The 23,891-nt window shown below is 38.4% G+C and overlaps 1 protein-coding gene and 2 long non-coding RNA genes across 7 annotated transcripts; 1 reads left to right on the top strand and 2 right to left on the bottom strand.

The window, feature by feature from the left end:
- Positions 1 to 325: 325 nt before the first annotated feature.
- Positions 326 to 2,376, bottom strand: LOC110803313 (uncharacterized). The gene is made up of 3 exons (XR_002537409.2): positions 1,511 to 2,376; positions 1,327 to 1,417; positions 326 to 623 (listed from the first exon to the last, which is right to left on the bottom strand). It is a non-coding gene; the product is annotated as an uncharacterized lncRNA (long non-coding RNA).
- Positions 2,377 to 4,006: 1,630 nt separating this feature from the next.
- On the top strand, positions 4,007 to 7,452 carry LOC110803318 (uncharacterized). Of its 5 annotated transcripts, none has more exons than XR_008923493.1 (6): positions 4,007 to 4,464; positions 5,700 to 5,830; positions 5,925 to 6,755; positions 6,872 to 7,141; positions 7,239 to 7,274; positions 7,388 to 7,452. It is a non-coding gene; the product is annotated as an uncharacterized lncRNA (long non-coding RNA). The 5 variants fall into 5 exon arrangements; XR_008923494.1 differs by having other exon boundaries at positions 6,872 to 6,955; positions 7,060 to 7,141; positions 7,239 to 7,452; XR_008923495.1 differs by having other exon boundaries at positions 6,872 to 6,929; positions 7,060 to 7,141; positions 7,239 to 7,452.
- A 4,823-nt stretch (positions 7,453 to 12,275) lies between these two features.
- LOC110803305 (uncharacterized) lies at positions 12,276 to 16,073 on the bottom strand. Its single transcript, XM_022008808.2, has one exon. The coding sequence runs from the start codon at positions 16,071 to 16,073 to the stop codon at positions 12,276 to 12,278; it is 3,798 nt and encodes a 1,265-aa protein (XP_021864500.2).
- Positions 16,074 to 23,891: the final 7,818 nt, after the last annotated feature.

A 23,891-nucleotide genomic window follows, 5' to 3' on the forward strand; every position in this document is an offset into this window, starting at 1 on the left:
TCCTCCTCCGGTAGATCCAATTATGAGAATTATAAGATAATTACGAAAAAAATCGAACAAACCCTAGAAATTGAGCAAAATTATGAAAAGCATAGAGAGAAACTAAAGAGAGAGAACTGAACAAAATGCAGATCTGAAATTGTTGAAAAAATTAAAAATATTAAAACACATAAAGTGGGTTAGACACAAATCACATAGAAACTCTATAAATCACATAGTAACCTTTAAATCACATAGTTACTAAAATACTCATATAGTTACTATTTAAAATCGCGAAATAACTATCACGTGACAATTACACATGTTGCTCATGTAACGCCCCGACTTTTCGATACCTTAATTATCGGTAATAAACCGTACTTTACTAATCATTGGCAGCGGAATTAGGCTTAATTAATCCTGGGACCTGTGGGTATGGGCCCACAAATAAAATAATCCTCTAATAACATGCCTTAAATTATACAATAATCCCAAAAATAAATATAATTCAATATTCTCATAATAATCTCAATAACCGAATTTCCATAATAACTAATCTCTCAGCTCGATATCGTATCTCCGTAATAAAATACCAACTCCAGTAATAACTCTCATCTTGAGCAACGTGAGCTCCTTAATCGAACCTGTACATCATCATAAAATAGAAAATAGGAAAAACACAGAAAAATCCAAAAATGAGTGGAAAACTCAGTAATATTACTCCAACCCGTCAAAACGGTTTTATTTTGAAAATCATTTGGCATACATCAATCTTTAGCCTTTATTGTTCGGAAATAACTAACTTAATCTCGTTATCTTGAAAACTGTGTCGGCAAGGAATCATTTCCTTTACAGCTCATTGGCAAGTACAGGCTTTGGCGGGACTTTTCTTACATCTTTTCAGGGGGGAACTGTTTCCCAAACTATAACTTTAACTTGTCTCTACCTGTAACTTGCCCATTTACTAGTTCAGTTCACTTTTCCATGCCGACAAAAGCAACATCGTCTTTCTTGAAAATAACTTTATAAATATCGTAATTATTCCCGAACAATGTCTTTAACATCATGATCATAATTATAAACACATATCATCATAAAATAATAAAGTAAATTAACATATCATCATAAAAATACTTATAATACTTCAAATCAAACATCATATCATTTAGCACTTAAGTCACATAATCACATATAATTACATATTTTCACATACGGGTAAATAAACTTAAATGCTGGACATAAAAATTACATAACATATACGAGCATGTAGAATAAAATGCTAGACATAATAATTACACCTTAAAATATTATACGGGCATAAATATAATTGCTGGACATAATAATTACCTCGACCGTAAAAATCCGAATGCTTAACTTAATGTCGAATTCTTGCCTTCAAACCCATAATCCTGAGTCATCGTAGTTGAACTCCAACAACCTCAATATTATAAGCATAATATGAATTATTCATTGCCTTAACAAAAATACTTAATTATTACATCATAGTACTTAATTAGTTAGTTTTACTTACTGGAAAATTTCAAAACCATGCATCCTTTTTCCTTGAAGCATGCGGCCCACTCACCAAAACCCATAATAATTGCTCCTTAATTACCCAATCATAGCCCACTAAATAACAATCCCCTTTAAACTTTTTGGGCTTTGGAAAAAAGAGAAACATAAGCAGTAGCAAGGAAATAACGAAGCAACAACAACAAAGAACAGGGGGAGTAACTGAGCAAGCACGGTGCAGCAGGGTTGCGGTGGACGCCGGCGACGGGCAGTGACGCCGGGTCTGGGTTCCGGGCAGCGAAGGGAGGAGTTGCCGGAAGATGGTGGTGGCAGCGGCGGCGGTCAAGGGATGGTGCCGTGGTGGTCAAAGCGAAGGAGAGAGAAAATAGATGGCCATTAATGGTGAAAATTTGAACAAGGAAATAAACAAAGCCAACTGTTTCTGCGAAGAAATTGCTAAGTGTGAAAATAGGGGAAGCCTCGTCAACCTGACTGTTATTTTCCTCCAGTCGGCTGTCGTTTTCCTACAAAAGGGAGCAAACGTAAACTGGCTCGGGGGGGTTCCCGAGAAAACCCTCTCCGACGCTCAAGTCAGTCCTTGTTAGAGAGAGAAAGTATTCAGAGAGTGAGTTTGGGAATAATTGCATACCTCAGTAATGATTAGGTGAGACATATTTATAGTAATGCAGGATGGCATTATTAGTAAATATAGGCAAGTGTATGAGTATGAAATCTTGGGCCTGCAGGAGGCTGAGATATGGGCCCCGAAATTCTGGTCTGAGCCCATCAAGGGGTTTGTGTTTGAGGGTATTTTCAGTAATTTTCCTTAGAATGATATTTTGGTAATTTCCTTGAATGTGGGTCCCACCGGGGGCCCGAACAGGAGGAAACAAATTAAGCTTGAAAATATCTGAATTATTGAGTGTTTATTTATAGAGTGAAAAAGGGGTAATAATCGTCACTTATGAGCTTGTTTGAAATGGTTTATTAAAACCATGGATTTAGACAAGGAAACAAGGAATTTTGGGCATTTGCAATACGGTGGGTAAATCATTGACATGGAAATCAAAAGCAAGAACATGTGTCATTGTGTATCATTTCCATCTTACACGTATGGAGAGAAAGAAAAATAGGAGTTGCAAAGTCATGAACTTGGACTCATTGTTGGAAGAATTAAGTCAAAGCTTTGAATGCCAAGTTCCTTTAGTCACACGAGGAAGAAGAAGAAAAATTAGAGTTTGGTCTCTTTAGTCAAGGGCAAAAATTGTAATTTTCAAACTCAAGATGAAATATCATATTTTGGGTAATAAGTTGGCTTAAAAAAATAGAAGGCTAAACATACATCTGACAATTAATTTTAAAAAAAAAAATTGGGCTTAAATAATATGTATCACATCTCAATAAAAAGGTAGACGTAATACGGTAATTAAAATAGATCGGAAAAATTTAGGACGTAATTACGTTAATAACATTAATTACAGAATAATAAAAGAGGCATAAAAATACAGGGTGTTACATCTCAACCAAAATTACTTCGTTGCCCTGGTTCACGCTAAATTAATGTGGATCAGGTTTATAATAGAGTTATGTATGTTTTTTCAATACTAGGTATAGATTATACGAGGACTAACTACCTCTTACAACAAGACTTTCCAAATTAATGCAACATAATATTCTTCCTCTATTTCCTATCTCTCTCTAAGTCATATTATATGATTAACAATATGTTTATCAACTAGTTTAGCCGGTTAGTGTCAAGACTTGGATGTGATAGGATTAAAGCTCTATTCTATTCACCTTATTTCACTTATTTCGGGAAAAATAAATCCAGATAAGTTCAGTTTAGCTTAGATAAGATAAGTAATAAGGGTTAACCAAATACAATTTATAACCAAATAAGTTTTGATAAATTATAATAAGTTCAGATAATATAATTTCAGAAAAAATACGTGAAAATCAGGGAAATAGAACCACCGTAATATGTTTAATTCAACTAGTTTTTTACCTTGTGCGATGCACACGTTTCTTAATTTAAAAATCCGGTTGCATATTTTATGTACTATAAATTAAGATACACAAGTTTTGAAATAATAAAACTAGCACTTCTACAAAAACACCTTATGGAGTCGGACTTTTCGAGTCGCCTCAAACAAACAGGCGGCACATAAGCTTTTAGAGTCTCCTATTATAGAGCAGGCGACTCATAAGGCTCCATAAATCAAAATAAAAAACCAAATAAAAGGCTTACGTGTCGCCTGCAACTTATTAGGCGATACATAAGCTTTTGGTGTCTCCTTGTATTTAGTAGGCGACTCTAAAAGTAAACTTTTACGAGTCCCATCCCCCATAAAGTGGGACGCGTATACTTTACGTGTCGCCTTGTACATTGCAGGGGACACATATAGTTTACGTGTCGCCTCTTATACTATAGGCGACACTATAGAGTTGACCTTATGTGTCGCCTTCCATTGATAGGCGACTCGTTAGATATAAATTAATTTCTTTATTATATTCCTGCCTCAAAGAGACTATTGAGCGCCTACTTTAAAAAAAATATTAAAAATACTTAAAATAAAAATTTACCTCGAAAAAACTTTATCCCAAAAAAAGTCCTACCCCTAAATTTCCCTCAAAAAAAATGTCCTACTCCTAAATTTCCCTCAAAAAACTTCCTACTCCTAAACTGATTCTAAGTCAGAAAGCCCTCCCTCAAAAAAGAAGTCCTTACCAAAAATTAAAAACTCTCCCTCAACCTAAACCCTCGATCGCGAAAAAACCTCCATCACCGTAAACCCACGAAATACTCCAGCAATTGAAACCCGACCTCCATTAGGGAAAACCTCCACCTACAAAATACCCAAGAAATTGAAACCCGACCTCCATCAACGAATTGAGGACGAAATTTCAACGAAAGTTGCAGACACAATTGGCACCGCACGAAGCCGTCGACGAACCCTTCCAAAACCGTCTTCGGTTCGTCCTCTTCCTCTTCTCTATTTGTAATTTGATTTTGTGATTTGGTTTAGTTTTCTAGTCTTTTCTTTGTGTTAGTTTGTTAATTATTGCTTCTTATAGATTACAGTGAGGAGCAATTTTATGATTTGTTGCTTAAAACTTCGAATTTTGAATTTAAATGGATTAATGAGAGTTGAGGGGTTGCTATATTGTGTACATGATTAACATTGTTGGATGATTTAGGCTTTAAATATATGTTATGTGTTTTAATGTACTTGGTAGTTTTGTTTGTTCTATGGTTTCTGAGTTTTGATGGTTTGAGTTTGTATATCACAATGGAAATTTTGTTAGTGTGATTCATAATTCTATTTTCTGGAGTTAGAATATGTAGAATAGAGTTTGGTGGATTGAAAATGATTGTTTTCTGGAGTCAGAACATAGACATAGTGGAGTTTGGAGGACTGAAAATTGGTGTTCCTAGAATTGGAAATTGTCTATATTGGTCAAGATATTGGTGTTCTACATTGAACTATATAGGGGTTGAGTCGGTGTTTGTCTATGAGAATTCACAATATCTGTTCATTCCTTGCTACTGTTGCAATGGCGGTGGCTGCTCTTATTGAGATCAAAAGGGTTAAAGTTGCAGAATTACATGAATTAGTATATGATCCAAATGCAATATTACCAATATCTGTTTTCTGGTTAATCCCCCAATTTATATTAACTGGTGCTGGAGAAGCAATGATATATGCAAGACAACTTTATTTTCTCTTAAGAGAATGCACAGGCTTGTTTTTAAGCACACTTTCCTTAGGGTTTTTCTTTGGTACAGTAATAGTTTCTTTAGTGAACTCTCTAACTGCACATTCTAAACCATGGTTAGAAGACAACCTTAACGAAGGACACCTTTACAACTTCTAATGGCTTCTGGGAATTATAAGCTTGATTAACTTTGTATTGTTCTTGTTCTGTGCAAAATGGTATATGTACAAGGACAAATGGCTTGATGCTGAGGGTTTTGAAGTTGAAACGGATGAAACTCCTGGACCAACCTGCCATTGACATTCAGCATTGATCATTGATCCATCCACACCACTCAACCAGATCATCCTTTAATTTGTTCACCATATCAATATCATATGTAATTATCAGTTTATGATGTCTTGCGTTTTGAATATATTTTTGTCTGCAGTAATCTATTTCTAGTTGTAGTTTTGTTTATACATGTAAAGTTCCATTTACGTATCTTGCAGGCAGGAGCAATGTTGTCACTGGTGTTGCGAAAGCAATCAAGGACCATTTTAAGAAATAACCTCTAGTTATTGTCAATGTCAAGGGGAGAGCTAAAGGGACCTCTGTTCAGGAGGTGGTTTTAAAATTGGAAGTATGTACAGATGTTCAATGAAGTTTGATTTATTTTGGTTTAATCATCCTTTTCGCTTCATTCTGAGGTGGTTTCCTCAATGAACTTGTTGCAGGAAGAAACAGGCAGAGTTTTGGTATCCCAGGGGCCAAGCAATGTCATTCTTTACAGAGGTTGGGGTGGTGGAGTGGAAACTGGCCATGCTTCTAATAAGGAGAATCATGATAAACGAGCTGGTATACCTTCATTAGCTGTTGTCTCTCCAGAGCTGTTGGCAGCAATGAGGCTTGAATGTGGATTGTCAAGCAGCTAAACAGAGAAGACAGAGCTTTAGCCTAGGTTTGGTACTTTGGTGTGATTGTGGTGGCTTAATCTGGATTAGCTATTGTCAATTACACCATATTTTGTACTCTTTTGAAGTGCCTCCTAGACATCATTGGTCAAGAAATTTCTTGCAAGATTTTGGAGAAAGCAAGGATTTCTCATCTATTCCGTATGAGGTAAAAGTGATTGATTTAATAATTTCACCAAACTCTACCATTTTGGATTATCCTGATTCTGAAATAAATTGCTCATGTCTGTTGAAGAAAATGAACTAGTAAAAAGTACATGGTTGGCACGTCATTCTTGTTGTTGAATAAGATAAAATAAGGGTTGGTGGTTATTTTACAAGTTGTGTTATTTTAAATATCATTTTATTTAAAATAAAATTATATATCATAAACTCATATATATGTTCATGATTGGAGTAATAAGGACCAATAAACTAAAAAGTCATGCATTTTGTATGTATGAATTAATTTTTGTGAAATAAGTATGGAGCTGATATATGTGAGATATAAACAAAGTATTCATATTAACTCAGTTTAATTCTGCTTCCCTAAATCGCCACATATACCGCACTTGTCATGGAAACGGTATCAACTTTGGAGATGGATTTGTGGAGGTAAACTTCTGGTGCAATATACCCTTAGTTCGCCTTGAGATGTGACTTTGGATTGCCTAATCAAATAAGAATAGAAAATTTACACAGAATTCTGTCAAATCTTATTTGATTAACAGGTTTTGGCAGCTATACAAACACAAGGAGAAACTGGAAAGAACTGGTTTCAAATAACAGGTTTTATATGGCTGTTTGAGGCAGGGGTAGATCATTTTCTAGTTCTTTTACTTCTGCTTGGGAACCTATAAAATAAAAAGTATTGGACTGTGAGAGAAGGGTATGTGCTGAATTTTTGTAATATATACAGGATGCGAGAAATAAGAATATCGAAAATGTCCTGATATTGTCTGGTGATGAGCTCTACAGAATGGACTATGGATCTTGTGCAGGTATTGGATAAAATTCTTCTTGATTTGAATTAATGTAAATATGTAATTTTGGTCACCACATAAAGATCTTAACTATCTTCGCTTGAATCACTTGCAGAATCACGTTAGTTTCTTGTGTTCTTGTGGGTGAGAGGTATGCTTCCACAGTTCCACAAAGACACTTCTATCATTGTTGTTTATTTTCTTTATCCATATATTTACATAAGTTTCCTGCTTGTATTTGGCTTCATTTACACCTTATACCAGCCAAGATAGACAGCAGAAACCTAAGGGCCTGACTTGGAATCTATGGTGAAAAAATATTTCTATTATGTGCTTATGTTTTCTTTGTTTATACAACTGAAAAGGATGAAGACTAAATCATTTTGATGTCCGGTTTTCGGCAGCAAGTGGACACCCAAATCCTTGTATTATCTCAACAAGATACATCAAGTAACCCTTACATTGCATCCATGGGAGTTTATGTGTTTAAGACAGATGTTCAACCTAAACTTCTAACATAGGCATAACCAAGATCCAATGACTTTGGGTCTGAAATTCTTCCTTCTGTTGTGAAGGATAATAATATTCAGGTATAATTCTAAAAGATCTCTTTGATGTGAAGGATGTACTCAGTATACAAAACGTCGGCATTTGAAGTGACTTTTCCCTCTTTTCAGCCGAGTAGTAGTATTACCATTAATTCTTCATGAAAGCCTATTAGCTCAAATGGTAGAGCAATGTGCCCCACACATATATGTAGGTTCGAGTCCTACATAGGCTACAATTATATATGCGCTAAAAAAAATAAAAAATAGCAATTCTAATTAAGATGCGACTCAATAGCGGAAACTAAAATATGCATCGCCTCGAACAAATGAGGCGACACCATAGAGTATCATATGCATCGCCTCAAACGAAGTGGGCGACTCTAAAGAGTACATATGGGTCGCCTCTATCAAAGTAGGCGACACCATAGAGTACTATATACATCACCTCATAGTAAACAGGCGACACCATATAGTACTATATGCGTCGCCTAAAACAAAGTAGGCGACACCATAGAGTACCATTTACATCGCCTTAAACGAAACAGGCGACACGATAGAGCACAATATGCGTCGCCTAAAAATACAGGCAACACAATAGAGTACCATCTGTGTCGCCTCAAATGAAGTAGGCGACCTGAAAAAGTACATACAACTTCATAGATTTCCTCTACAGAGTCCCTCCAACATAAAAGGCGACACATAAACCGCCCTACAGTGTCGGGTCACAGGCGACACGTAAAGGGGGTACCTATAGAATCGCCCCCTGTGGAGTCGCCCATGAGGCGACTCTATAAGTGGTTAAGAGGCGACTCCAAAAGGGTTTTTGGTAGTAGTGTAGTTTTTAGGCCCGGGCGATGCCCCGGGTTACTGCATTAGTAACATTTATATTATTCTTATTTCATATTTTGAAAATATTATTAATCAATTCATTTTTATTACATTTATTAGTGTATTTTTTTTTACAATGATAGCATGCAATGTGTTATAGCCCAATGGTAAACACTTCATTGTTTAAACGTGAGATTGCGGGTTCGAATCTTATACATGCTCCATTTATAAATTTTTAAATATATGAAGTTTACGTGAAATGAAATATTCCCAAACAGAGCGCCACGTGATACATAAACTTCTTTAGAAACGCCTTTTAATATATTATATAGATGTGAAGTATTTGTAGTATAAATGAAATTAAATTTAGAATGTGATTACGTGAAACAAATAAAATTAGTTTTGAAATAAAATGAACATCTAATTAAGGAGGAGAAGTGAAAATAATGAATATAAATGATAATCTAACAAAAAAAAAAAAATACCCCATAATAATATAGAGATAACATGTGACATCACTTTATGCAAATATTGTGTTTTAATATATTAGTGTAGATAGATTCGCTTTTTTTTTTTTTTAGTTCAAAGATTAGTGTATAGATTAATCAATCGAGAGTTTGTCCGTAAGAACATACGGGCCAAGCTCACAAGAATTATGGTTAACCCAAACTTGTGTATTTGTGTGTGGGATTTGCTTGTTAATAAAGCTATTTGTGTGTAGGATTACCAACAAATGAAATGATTCTTGCTAACTTAGACGGTGTGTACGTAAGTAATTGGGTTTGGTTAACTGTTCATTTTTTTTGGACGTAGGCTTAAGGTTAACTGTTCATTGATGTATTAGTTTTTGTCGCATTCGGTATTGTTTTTTTTTTTTTATATATCCGTGGAGAATGAGCTTGTTATTCCCTTCGTTCCGGAATACTTGACCTATTTTTCTTATCGGGTCTTCCCTTAATATTTGACATGTTTCTTAAAATGGAAATATTCTAACAATATTATATTATTTCTCACTCCGCTCCTATTAACCCACCTACCCCCTACTCCATATAAAAAATAATTAAAAATTCAACCCCTACTCTTCCCCAACCCCACCTCCCACTAACTAAATTAAAATAATACCCCACTATCAACTACTACCTACTAAATTAGTATAGAAAAATTAATTATTAAATAAATTAGTGTTTAGCATGTACGATGTCCCGGGATATCATATTATGTGTATATATAGATGATGATGTGAATTCGCCAATTATCATTGTACATATTATGTTATGAACAATCTAATCATTTTGCGGAATAAATCTATTTGTCATGATCCAATTAAAAATTCACATAATAAATTAGCATAACTTAGTAACATATAATGGAATACGTGTCTTCCCTAACTGCGTCTGAAATGAGCAAGAACCGAGTCTTACGACCCCAAATGTTATCCCACTAGATGCTCACTTATGATACCAGATCTCACTTTATGAGTAGGCAATAGAATATATTCCATACTTCGTATTAAATAGGAGCACCCTAGGACTATTTGACAGGGTGCACGCAGCACGTCTCGGGTGCATGTATGTTCTAATATTTATAGGAGAGCTCGGAGAGTACTAGAATTGTCTGTTTATTGTACGGGCACAAACACGTTATAAATTATAAACTAGTGTGTGGTCCGGGCGTTGCCCCGGTTTCTTACTTTTATTCGGGTTTATTTATTTTGTAAATATGTGCACATATAGATGGAGTCGTCGTCGACATCAAATGACATCGAATTACGGTGGTGACACAAGATTAGTGGCCGATCAACAACATTCCCAAATATGAAACCCCACATTCGGAAATCAAAACAAAGTTAGATAATTTTTTTCATAATTAGTTGATTTATTACACCGTTTTTTTGTTTTGAGGCTTAAGCTAGAAAAGTAATAATTGTACATTTATAAATTAAGTAAGGAAAAATTACATTTAATAATCCAACCTTTTGACGATTTTCCGTTAATAATCCAACCTTTCGATTAATATCTAATAATCCAACATTTGCACCCCATTAACTTTTATTGCTCCTAACCGGTCATCAACCCACTATAGCAGGTAATATGAACACGTGTCATGCATACATTCGCTATAATTTATTAAAAAATTAATTACTTTTTTTCCTTCATTTTTTCTGACTTTTCTTTCTTTCTTCTTCCTTCCTCCTTCACTCATGCCTGTAATTTTTGTTATAGTGAGAGTCAGAGTTAGCCCTCCTCCCCACTCACTCTCTCTCTCTCTACACCACCACCATATAAAACCACCGCCTTCCTCTGCTCTTCCACAGTTCCACCACCTCTCTCCACTACCGCCACGCTCATCTCCTTTCTCCTTTCCTCCACCCCGTAACTCACCGTTCACTTTCTCCTCTCACTATCACTTACGCACCCCGCAATTCCTCGCCATTTGCCCTACATCATTGGCTGCTTCGTCCATAAACTAAATTCAGTGAAGCATCCATAAAAAGGAGATCGAGAGGAGGGAGAGAAAGAGGAGATTGAGGGGAGCACCCATCCTTACCACCGCGACTCCACTGTCGCCTAACCTATTGTTTCCCTCAAAACCTTTCGAATTCCACCATCTGAATCCATACGACCTTTACCCATAAACACAAAGCTAATTAAAACACTCAGTAGCCAATAACCGTAACACAAACTCACGCACATTACCTATTTTCACTCTCCTATGGTCCACCGCAACACCAGTACACCACCTTGACTCCACCACCTTTGCACCACCCTATCAGCGTGCCTCCAACCACCCAATTAAACCCCGCCCCTTTTGGTCCAACCCATCTCATCTCGCGCAAGCCCATGCCATTTAATTTTCTACTCCTCCTTTGTTTCGTGCCTCACCAAGTACGGGTTTTGAAAGTTGAAACTCATTACCGATTTACTGTAGACATAAATTAAAATATCAACATTTACTTCCTTTTCATGGATTTTAAAAAAAATAAAAATAAAAATAAAATAAAAACGTGACCTTTTTAGCCGGTCTCCCGTCAGTTAGGATCAATAAAAGTTAATGGGGTGTAAAGGTTGGATTATTAGACATTAATCAAAAGGTTGGATTATTAACGGAAAATCGTCAAAAGGTTGGATTATTAAAAGTAATTTTTCCATTAAGTAATCCTTCCCTTTTTTCCTTTTGTTTTGCATTCACTTTTATTTAATGTATTATTTAACGTCAAAGGAATATATATGTTTTATGTTTATATAGAAAAATGTAACATAAGTTGTGGTTGGCTAAGATGGTAGGAAGTATAACTTTTAACATAGAGGTTTGGTGCTCGATCCTTGTTATATGTTTTTTGTTGTAATGCCATGTCTTGATGCTAATTAGTGGTGACGTGGCGTAATGATGAGAGGCATAACACACCCCTCGCGCACTGCAAGTGGTAGCTTGATAAATTAATAACAAAGCAAAAAGGCCAAAATGAGTCAACAAATTGTGCAACAACATAATTGAGTGAACAACCTTGATACCGATAGTTAATCTTTCCTGATTTCGAATACCTTGTCTCAATTAAAGCATTCATCTTTGATCTTTGTTAACTAAATTGGTAGGTGATATATCATTTGCGTACATTTTAAGGTATAATTAAAAATTAGACAGGAGAACATATTGTAAATAGATTTGTTCCAAAATTAAAGGGGTTAGGGTAAAGAGTTGATGTTTTTGGCTTTTTGCTTTAAATGTTTTTTTTTTTTTTTTTTTTTTTTTTTTGACATAGGCTAAACGAACTAAAACTAAAGACGAGTGCTGAATGATATTCCATCCTTCCTACATGAGTTTGCTATTTGGTGAGCCCTCAGAACGGCTGTTCTATCCGCTTTAACGATGGTGCATATGTTGAACTCCTTAGCGATTCTCTTTATCTCTTCGGTTATCCAATGGATTTGGATTTCTAGGCTTGTCTTTGACTGTAAGCAGGTTATAAGGGTCGCACAGTCGGTTAGGATCTTGATCTTATCAATGTTTTCTCTCTTGGGCCACTTAAGTCCTTGCAAACAGGCTTGCGCTTCTGCTTGTATTGCCGATTTTGTACATCCATAATCTCCTCCTCCATCTTGGCACTGGCTGTTATCCTGTTGATTATAAGTCCAACCATATCCTGATTTCATCGTTTTCTTGTCCCACGATCCATCCACCTGCAAAACAAAGTTAGCAAAACTAGTCTTCGAGAACCCCAATTGCACTAGTAAGAAACCAGGTGGAATTTGTGGAAGGTTTGAAACTTCCTCCTCGCTTTGGCATGGGCGTTTTTTAAAAATTTCCAATTGTTGCATTCCCATGTTAGCTTGTTGGAGTACCATTCTTGTATGGCCCCCTATTCCCCTAAACACCCTTGCATTTCTCGTTGTCCAAAGACTCCACAGCATTGCCACGAAAAAAGCCAAGGCCAAGCTTCCCTTTCCATCCTTGCTATAAAAGAGCAGGATATGTTTCTGAATCCATTTTTTGAAGCCAATGGATTCATCCATTACCAGTTGTACCTGTAGCTGACTGACACTCCAGGCTAGTCTTGCCACAGTATAATATCTAAAAAGGTGTTGTGTATCTTCCTCCCCATGTCCACAGTAATCACACTCAGGAGATATTTCTATCCCCCTATGGAACAAATTCGCATTCACCGCTATTCCATTATAAGTGAGCTTCCACAAAAATGTTTTCCATTTAGGCAAGATAGGTAATCTCCAAATCAGTTTAAGGAAACTGATATCCTCCTCCACCAATCGATCCTTTGCTTCCATTTTCTTATCAACTAGCCATGCATACCCCGATTTAACCGTGAACTTCCCTTTTGGGTCATTTATCCAATATAAGAAATCATCAGTCGGGTCCTTTGGTAGCTCCATTCCCAATATTTGTTTAGCATCTTTCCAAACAAAGCATCGTCGTACGTCCTCACTCTTCCATTTCCTATCAGCCTGATTGATAAAGTCTTCAACCTTCCATCCCCTAACTTCTGCTAAGCTTCGATCAGATCTTGCCTCTGGGACTTTCCCATTCACCCATGCTTCTTTGGAAGCTTTTAAACCTTTTCCACTCCCTACCTTCCACCCCAAACCCATCTTGAAGATTCTAGTAGCTCTGTAAAATCCTTTTTTCCCCATGGATCCCCTTGGAGCAATACTACTAATCAACCCTTTCCCACAAACACAGCAACCATGGGAGCTAAAAATCACTTTCGCAACAAGCAGTTGCTTGTTGTTGTGTAATCTCATGGCCTGTTTGAAGAGTACGGTGTCATTGAGGAGTTGGCTAGACCTAATGCCGAGGCCTCCCATTGACTTTGGCCGATTTGTAATGTCCCTTTTCACCCAATGCATCGCACTCTCTTTCCCTCCAGCCCACCAAAACTTACTTATAAGGGAATCAATTTTGTTAGCAATAGAAAGTGGAACCTTTAGGCACCTCATAACATGTGAAGAGATACTAAGTAAAACCGTTTGGATCAAGATCAACTTTGAAGGAGGGGAGAGGTGCAATCCTGCCCATGAGAGAATTTTCCTAGCAATTACATCCACCAAAAATTGGAAATGGACAGATTTCTTACCCTGAATATCTACAGGAACCCCTAGGTGAGTCCCCATTTTGTTAGTGCTAGGCATAGACAAGATTGCCTTCAAAGACTCTTTATCCGCATCCCTCATGAAAGGTGAGAATTTAACATATGACTTATTTAAGTTTAGTTTCTGTCCTGAAATGGTCCCAACCCTTTCTAAGATTTCCATAATGTTTTCACAAGCTTCTACATTTGCTTTAAAGAACAACATTGCATCATCCGCAAAGAAAAGGTGGGTGATAGATGGAGATCTTCTTGTTACTTTCAGACCTTTGATTAACTTAATATCCTCTGCCAATGACATCATTCGTGATAAAATATCCATGCAAAAGAGAAAGAGGTATGGTGATAGAGGGTCACCTTGGCGTAGTCCGCATTGTGGAACAAAGGTGTCCGTTGTTTTCCCGTTGATAACAGCTTTGTATGAGACTGTGGTAATGCATTGTGATATCATTTGAACCCACTTAGAAGGGAAACCATAAGCCTGTAGAACTTTGAGTAGGAAGGTCCAATTCACCCTATCATACGCTTTCGATATGTCTAACTTCACCACCGCCATGGGCTTTGATTTCCTAGTATTGACCATGTTGATCAGTTCATGACTGAGCAAGATGTTATCCTCCATGTACCTTCCTGGGATAAAGGCGTGTTGGAAGTTTGAGATGACTTCCGGTAGGACTCCTTTCATCCTATTCACCAAACACTTTGAAATGCATTTGTAAATGGTATTGCACAAGCTAATTGGCCTAAAATGTGAGGCCAATTCAGGATTAGGAATTTTCGGGATCATTACCAATAGAGATTGGTTCCATTCTTTTAAGAGATATCCTGTCTCAAAGAATCTTGTAATACTTTTAGTTACTAAACCACCAACCGTATTCCAGTATGTTTTGAAGAATTCCGCACTAAAGCCATCAGGTCCTGGTGACTTCGAAACATGGATGTGGAACATTGCATCTCTAATTTCCTTCATGGTAAAAGGCTTATTAAGCTCCTCCAGGCAACTCGCAGTGATCTTTGGGAGGTCTAATTGTCTCAAAGTCAGGTCAATGTTCTCCCTTTGTTGATTTGCATTTGGCGGATTGAAAATATCTTCTAATGAGTTCATGATCACCTTGGAAACTTGAGATTGACCTTCTATCCATTCATCATGTTCGTTTTTGAGGGTGATGATTTCATTCCTTGATTTCCTCTGTTTAACTGTTCGATACATGATTTGCGAGTTACAATCTCCCTCCTTTATCCACCTTTCCTTCATTCGTTGTTGCCAGTATTCGAATTGTAGACGACAAATGGGGATCCACTCATTTATTTTCTCGACATATCTATTTCCTTGATCTAGGTTCATATTATCATTCACTTGTTGGAGGAGCTCCTTATTTGCTTCTTTCCAGTTGATACCCCATAATTTCCTCTTGGTCAGGCACCAATCTTGTAGCCCATTCCTTATTACCCTTAGATTTGACGAAACCAGAAACATGCAAGATCCCTGACCTGACGGGGCCCAAGATCGTTTGACCAAATCTTGTATTTCCGTAAGCTTCAAACACCAATTTTCTATTTGATATGGTCGCCTTCGAGTCAAGATAGACGGCGAGGATTCATAACATATTGCAGCGTGGTCAGAGACCGTGATAGGTTCATTTCTAATTCTCCCCTCCGGAAACTCATCAAACCATAAACTCGTGACATAACCCCAGTCTAGTCTTTCCAAAATAAGGGATTCCCCTAGGCATTTGTTAGTCCATGTGTAACGTGGGCCCGAAAAAGGAATCTCGTACACGTTATTTCGTATTCTCCAATCTATAAAACTATTTGTTCCCCTAATCATCGGACTCCCTCCCAATTTATCTTCAAGGGTTTCCAGTTGATTAAAATCACCAATTAAGATACAATTTGGGTTGTGGTCTAATAGAAAAGAAAGCAAAGACCAGACATGCTCCCTTTCCTCCACTCTAGGCTCTCCATAAACAAACATCACTTTCCTATTCTTCCCATTACTTTCCAAAATATTACACAAAATAACATGCCTCGAAGCATGAATACAAGAAACTACAGCACTTGACCATCATAACACAACTAAACCTCCTTTACTTCCATCGGAGTCAAAACCAAAAGAGGAAGAGGGGTTCAAAAAGCCAACCTTGCTAACTACATCATCTACAGACATTTTTGTTTCACATAAGAACAAAAGGGTTGGCAATTTTGTTCTACATAACCACACTAAATACGGAATTTTAGGGGTGTGTGGATCATTTAGACCCCTACAATTCCAAGACAAGAACTTCATGATGTTTTTGGGGGCTGATCTGGTTCAGCCACCTCACCAAAGTCACCATACTTCATCGAATCCAGGATTGCTTCTTGCACTTCGACCACCATGTCATCTTCATTTTGTTCTACCAGTTCAGGTTGCTCACTTATTGTCTTTTGCTTTTTAATCTCCTCCTCGGGCCGATCTTCTCCTTTTTCTTGTCTTTTCAATCGACCATTCTCGCTGTTATTTTGTTCAACCAGAGAGCAAGCTCCATACTGTCTAGCCATATCCACATCAGAAATGGCTTTGGATACTAGTTTCTTCTTCCCTTTGGAATCCCCTCTCCATATGTTGAAACCACCCTTATCAGACCATCCATGCAAGGTTTTGTACTTCTTTGACTCAACCCAGTCAGCATCAAATTCACTTCTCCTAATCGAATATTCATCATCACATGATCGCGCACTTTTTTCTTCTCTCTGCTTTTCCTCTTTCTATTCACCAAATCCAATGGTGTGTTAGACACCAGGGACAGATCAATTGAATCAAATGCACCTGTGGGTGATACAGGGGAGTTTGGAGGGTCAAACTCCGTTAATGGCAGGTTTGGCAGATTCCCCCCAAATGAGTTGGGAGAATGAGGAAGGAAAGGTTGGCGAGGACTGGCTGGATAAGGGTGCACTCTTGTTGAGGTTTGGGAGATCCTAAAGTTACTCAAGGATCTTGCCAATCTCCTACTTGCTTCCACAAAATTCCTTGAAGTAGTACCAAAACACCCAACTGTATTTCTCTGTCTGATCACTCTATCATGTGTGATTGGAGACATCAACCGGTCACATGGCATTGGGAGTTCTGAAGGGTGAGGTGGTAGCCTAACCTGAACATGAACTTCCTCAAAGGATTTGTGATGGGTTTCCATCACAATTGGTTGTCTTATAGATTCTTGATTCAACGTTTGCCTTTCCCTCGGCGCTGCAGATGATTCACCTACTTCATAAGTCGATCTCACAAACCCTTGGGTGCTTGGTGGAGGCAATGATTCCACCATTTCTTGTGAGAACCATCTTTGTTGCGTTGTTGTCAATCTAGGCCCAAACAGACTTGGGCCTGTAGCAGTAGATAGCCGTGAAAGTTGGCTATTTGTTGGTGATGGATGGCGGTTGGGTGGAGAGGTGAATTCATGGTTCGAATCAGCATTAAGGTTAGGATTAGGGTTAGGGTTAGGGTTAGGGTTAGGGTTTTGGGTAGTGTTTGAAAGTGAGTGTGGTCTAATTTGATGGAATTGATCTCTAGAATCACGTAAAAACAATCTATTTCTTTCTCTTTCCTCCATAAAAGAGTCATGCAAAGTCCTTCTCCTAACAACATACTCAGCATATGGATCATTAATTAAGCCATACCTTCTACCAGGAGATCTAGACACCACATTGATTGGATCTGTTTGAGTTCGCTCCTCACTGTCATCTTCTTGCATGCGATCTTCTTGGAAGTCTTCCACTCCCGTATAGTATCTCTCAGTTCCTCCACTTCCATCTGTAGAGTCTTCATCCGAACTTTGGTGGTTCTGCTCCATTCCTTCTTCTTGAAACCTTTCACGAAGAGGTACATCCTCTGGTTCTTCATATATTAGTAGATTCAAGCTTGAGTTCCTATTCATGAACCTATCCCGCAAACCTTGTATAAAGTTTGTGTAGAAAGGGTAATCCGTTGGCCCATGGAGGACCCTGAACCCCTCCTCCTCCACTGCTTCTAGCCTTCTCCTTATGTTTCGAGCTGCAACTCTTGGATCAGTCAGACATATACTCGTTGAGTGTCCTGCACACCCACACGCTTTGCAGAACTTGAACACTCCCTCATATCTAAGGTAAACCCAGATTACTCTTCCGTCCAGTAAGGGAATGTAACATCCAGGGATGAGAGGTAGAGACAGATCTACCAGAACCCTTCCTCGTAGCTCCGAATTAGAAGGTAGACCCTCACCACGATGGTCCAACTCATCCACATACCCCACCTGCTCCAAAATTCGTCGAGCCCAACTACAGGTAAGGTATGGTAGTGGCAACCCATAGATCTGAACCCATAGCCTCGTGGTGTTGAAAACCATTTGTTGTGGTACATCGGAACTATGATACCGGCGAAAGTTGATAATTCTGCCATCTATCACCGCCGTTTGTTGTCGAAGTAGCCCCTGTAGGTCTTCCCTGTTTCTGCACTCAAAGACATAGAACAAACCCGTCCTATGCACTCGGATATCATCCCTTCGGCTCCACCTTGAACGGACAATATGTTGAACCAAATGAACTGGTGGGGGATTAAAACCCACAAACCTTCCCACTGCACTAGAATTGAAATTAATTCTCCCAATGGGAGAGAAATCAGGGGGTGGTTCAATCAAAGGGCCCATTCTATATGGATGTACCCTCCTACCATCCCCTTGATTGTTTGCATGCCCATTCTGATCTGCTTCCGCATTCTGGTTTGCATGCCCATTTTGACCTAAATTTCTTCCATTTGTGTTTTGGTTATTGTTTTGTTCGGCCATTTTGCCAGAGAAGGGAAAAAGAGAGGAAAAGTGGAAAAAGAAAGAAGAGAGGAGATGAAAAGATTGTAGTGAAGTTGAATTGAAGAGGTGATTGATTTATAGCCGGTTTTCAAAAGCTTCAGCCAATAGAATGGCATGCAAGCTCCAATACCTCGAGACACCCAAAATTAATAAGTAGATTTGCAAATCTTGGATTCTGAGGCTCTGAGTGTGATTTAATTTGTGTGTAAAAGGAGCTAAACTTTGATTGGTTATGGAAGATATGGTTTTCCTTCACTACTGCAAGAATCCGAAAGGTCTTTGCCTTTCCAAACTTACTCTGAGTGAAGTATGGTGCACTTGAATTTGATTCTCGGAATAGTAATAATGACGGAGGAGTGGTTTTTCCTATCTTGCATGCAACAGTGCACCAAGACCAAGATTCCTTGGATTAGAAACCACCTTTGGTGGGAGAACTCTCTGGTTTCTAGAGAGAGAAAAATTTTGGATTTTTTTACATATGGTACCACAAAGTTGTAATACACGTTTTATGTTTAGATTATGGAAAGAAAAAAGTATAAGTCATGAATTGCAATAAAAAAAATTGTCTTCATTCTATGTGACACCCTTTTAAATATGCAACATAAGTGTCACATAAGTCATAACTCTATCAAATTAATTTTATTATCAACACAACATTTTCACTATAAAAATATTTAAATAACGTATTCTAACAATCTGAAAGGGGCAATGATCCTTTTTTGTACTAGTATTGTTTCGATGTTTGAACTTTTTTTCGGGTTGGAGAACATTGTACCTATATGGACCAGCTTTTTCACAGCCAATATACACCCGTCCATTTCCCAACCCATTGGGTCGTCTAGAAGATTGAATAATAAAATACATGTGATTCTCCGTACCAACATGCTTAACCCAATCTAACAATTTTTGGCGACCACCAAATGTTACATCCGTCATAAAAAGACAAGAAATATCAGGGAATTGTTGATCATTTTTATCTGGAGTAACATAATAATCCTACAATTTAAAACTAAAAGGCATAAATAAGAACCCTATATATCAATATGTAAAATTAATAATCAAAAAGCATAAATAAGCACCACTGAAAACAATAAGAAGTAAACATATCAACATGTGCTCCGGATATAATTTGCGGATATAGAACAAGGGTGCCGTCAAATACAGCCGGAGGTTACACACGATCGCCGGCTAAAAGTTCCGGCAGGTAAGTAAGGTTGCCGAAAAATTTATCCGGGTGTATAGTACTGTTGCGGTAAAATTTACCGCCAGTTTAGTTAGAGTGTCGGTTATTATTTCTGGCGGTCTAAAACAGTTGTCGCAACAACTGTCTGGCGGTTATGATTGGGTACTTGATTTTTTTTCTCGATTTGGGTGTTGTGAGGGGGTCGAAAAAGCACGAGGCTAATGCGTGACCTCGTCCCTCGTGGGCGTGACGTTTCTTTTTGTCAAATCAAGTGTAATTGGATTTCCTGTGAGTTTACACCCAATTGACTAGTAATATAGGAGTCGCCATTCAGTTTTTAACGACAATGAGAAAAACTGACAAAACCCGGTTATCGTGACATAAATGGAGTGCAATTATGTTTGACCACGACGGCCATAGGTTCCCTTGTGATCCCTGGTGTGGGGATCTCTCAACGTACACCCGCAAGGTAGAGATTGAGGGTTCGGGGGACTGTAACTACCGAGAGGAGTACTCACTCTTCGATAACTCCAGAGGCAGGATATCCTTACTAGCTCAGCATAAATAATTGAAGGGACATGCGTTAACTATTAAACTAATCAGAATTGATTTTAACAATATGCAACACATGATACTAGATCGATCGTGATTATATTTTTTAGATTGATTCAAGGGACCTAGCATGATAGTTCAATTTCCCAAGATATTATCTTTATTAGGCGTGATAGAACAATCAGATTTAATAGTTTAACAGTTTTATAAAAGGGTGAGGAAAGCAATTAAATCATGCGAAGGGACACATTACGACGCACCCTTGAGAGGTGCGTCACGGTTCTCAAAAAACTAACCACTTTGGCTTTGCTATTTCTCCTTTTATTTAACGAATCTCAAGTTTCTGGGCTTAATTCTTCAGCTACAAGGGACAAGATAGGTTCTGTTCGATTTTTGGATCGATTGCGACAGAACGCGGGATCAATTTCGCAGCGTGAGGCTTAGGCTTAGGGGTTGGAGTCAATACTCAGAATATGAATTGTGTGTTGTGTTCACGTCAAATTTGGGGTTGTATTTATAGGGAAGAGTTCGTGGAAAGGTAGAATTTTAGAGCTCTAATCCAAGAAGAATTAGGAGAGAACACGTACCCAGGTATTTTCAGCGCCCAGGGCTGGGCGTTAAAGATTTCGGCGCCCAGCTCTGGGCGTTGAAAATGGGATCCAGGCAATTTCAGCGCCCAGGGATGGGCGTTGAAAATGATGTTTGGGCCGAGTTCTTTGTCAGATTTGGACTCTTAGAATCCGGAGTGTTTGAGACTTATCCGAGTCTTTTAGTGCGTATTAACTTTAGGACGGAATGCATCTGGGTCCGTTACAAACTCTAGGTTCGTTAGGATTTTAATTAATACGTAACTCTTATTTTCGAATTATACTAGGAACAGGATTTCTCTTGCAAATTCTATCTCTTTTAGGATTTATGTTGGAGTGCAACACCTAATTCTGACAGGTTTCTATCTTTTATGACTTGCCACTTTTAACAACTACCTATTATGGTAGTTACTATTTTTAGCAGGTTTCTATAAATAGCAGGTTCGGGTGAAATGAAAAGGGTGATCGAGATTCGTTATTTTATAGGAGATGCGTTGCCAAGTGGAGATTTATGTTCTCATCATCGAACCTTCCCTTTCGGGAATGGGGACAAAAGTAGGTGTCTACAGTTAGCCCCCACTTTGACTGAGTCTCGGGATGAGACGATGGTCAAAGTACTGGACGGAGTGCGTCACACAAGCCATAGTGTATGTGACTTGTTTTGCGAGGGTCTCACGAGCCCCCGAGTGATAACATTTGACTTAAGGGTCATCACTTGAAGTGTCGACATATCCCTTACGTGTCATTGGGATTTGTCAACGGATAGTATAGAAACTCCCTCACTTTGTCATTGGAAGTATCTAAAGATGCGTAGAAACTCCCTCACTTTGTCATTGGAAGTAGCTACAGATGTTTTTGAAATCAAAGCTATAAAGTGTAATTGGGCCTGGCCAAGCCCAATCACGAGGTAAAAATGTTTTTAAAGATTCTCATTTTTAGGGTTAACTAAACGAGAAAACCCCCTTGTTTTTATAGGACGTAAAACGAAGGAAAATCCAGCACATCGCTCTTTTTTGGAAAAAAACGGAAAACCAATCCTTTAATTTTTGGAAAAGGGAAAACCAAAAAAAGTTATCGCAGCAGCGACTAAGGACCTGCGCGGTTAGTGGCGCAGACCCCGCCGACTAAAGATGGCGAGCCTGTCCGCTAAGGGTGGACGCCCCGTCCGAAAGAAGTGGACAAATTTGTTTTGAAGTTTGTTTGTTTTTTTTGAAAATAAGGACCTACGCGGTTTGTGACGTAGACCCTGAAGGAAATAATGCCCTTGGTCCAAGTATGCATTCTATGTTAAGTCTAATAAATGCGGTTCAGTATTAATTAACAAGTTAATAATTCAGTGAGATCAAGTGAGTTGAATGCCTAGCTAGAGGCCGCTTCAGTTCAAGTGGAATTAATGATATTAATCCACAGCTTACTCTTGACTGAACCCGTAGGGTCACACAAATAGTACGTAAACGGATCAAGTATTTAATGGCATTAAATACTCCATCTATGAATATTCGGAACCGACGGATCTTGGTTTCAGTGGGAGCTAAGATCGTCACAGGCAAGAAATGAATACTCCGGAAACGATGATATTGCCGGAAACGGAAATATGGATCGTATCGGAAATATAAATATTATCCAAGTCGTAGATGTTGCCGGAAACGGAAACATGGTACGTATCGGAAAATATTATCGGAAATGGAAATATTGCCAGAATCGGAAATATTGCCGGAAACGGAAATATTGTCAGAATCGGAAATATTACCGGAATCGGAAAATAATTCCGGAAACGGAAATATTAAATATTTGTTCGAAACGGAAATTAATTCCGGAATCAGGAAATATTAAATATTGTTCGTATCGGAAATGAATTCCGGAATCGGAAAATTTAATCGGAAGCGCATCGTACGAATAAGCATCGGACGAGGCCTGCCGGACGAGGCCCAGCACGAAGCCAGGCCATCGCCCAGCAAGCCAAGCGCGCCGCACAAACAGCCACGCCAGGCCCAGCGCAAGGCCAGGCCCAGCAGGCTGCGCAGCGCGCACAGCGCGCACAGCACGCGCAGCGCGCAGCGCGCGCGGGCGCTGTGTGGGCTGCTGCTCGCGCGCACGCATAGGGCCCATCGTGGCAGCCGTGCGTGTGTGTGCAAGTGTTTGTGTTCGTGCACGTTTCCTAAAACATGCAGAGTTCGGTTAATGATTAAATTCCTAATTCTATTTGATAAATTAATTAAATTAGAGTTCTTGTAGGATTCTAGGTTTAATTAATTTGTATCTGAATAGGATTACGATTCCCTTTCCATACCCCTATAAATATGAGGCTAGGGCTCACAATTTATAACAAGTTTTAAAAAGTATTCAAAGTGAGTTTTTGAGAGAAAATTCAGTCACACATTTGCCTATAAAGTGCCGAAAATAATAGTACCTTAAGGGCGATTCTAGTTGGTCAATCTTAAGGCGGATCCGGACGTGCTGTGGACTATCTACGGAGGGACGACACTTGGAGTCCTAAAGACTTGTTCTTGTTCGGTTCGGGCGCAGCTAGGGAAGGCACGCAACAAAGAGTATGCATCTAAACTATGTTAAATGATTATGTGTAAATAATATGTTTTCCTGGCTTTATGGTTTTTCCGCATGATTTATGAATTGTCATATGTATCATAACCTAA

The sequence above is a fragment of the Spinacia oleracea genome, chromosome 6 (assembly GCF_020520425.1).
Source record: "Spinacia oleracea cultivar Varoflay chromosome 6, BTI_SOV_V1, whole genome shotgun sequence".
In the NCBI taxonomy this organism is placed as follows: Eukaryota; Viridiplantae; Streptophyta; class Magnoliopsida; order Caryophyllales; family Amaranthaceae; genus Spinacia; species Spinacia oleracea.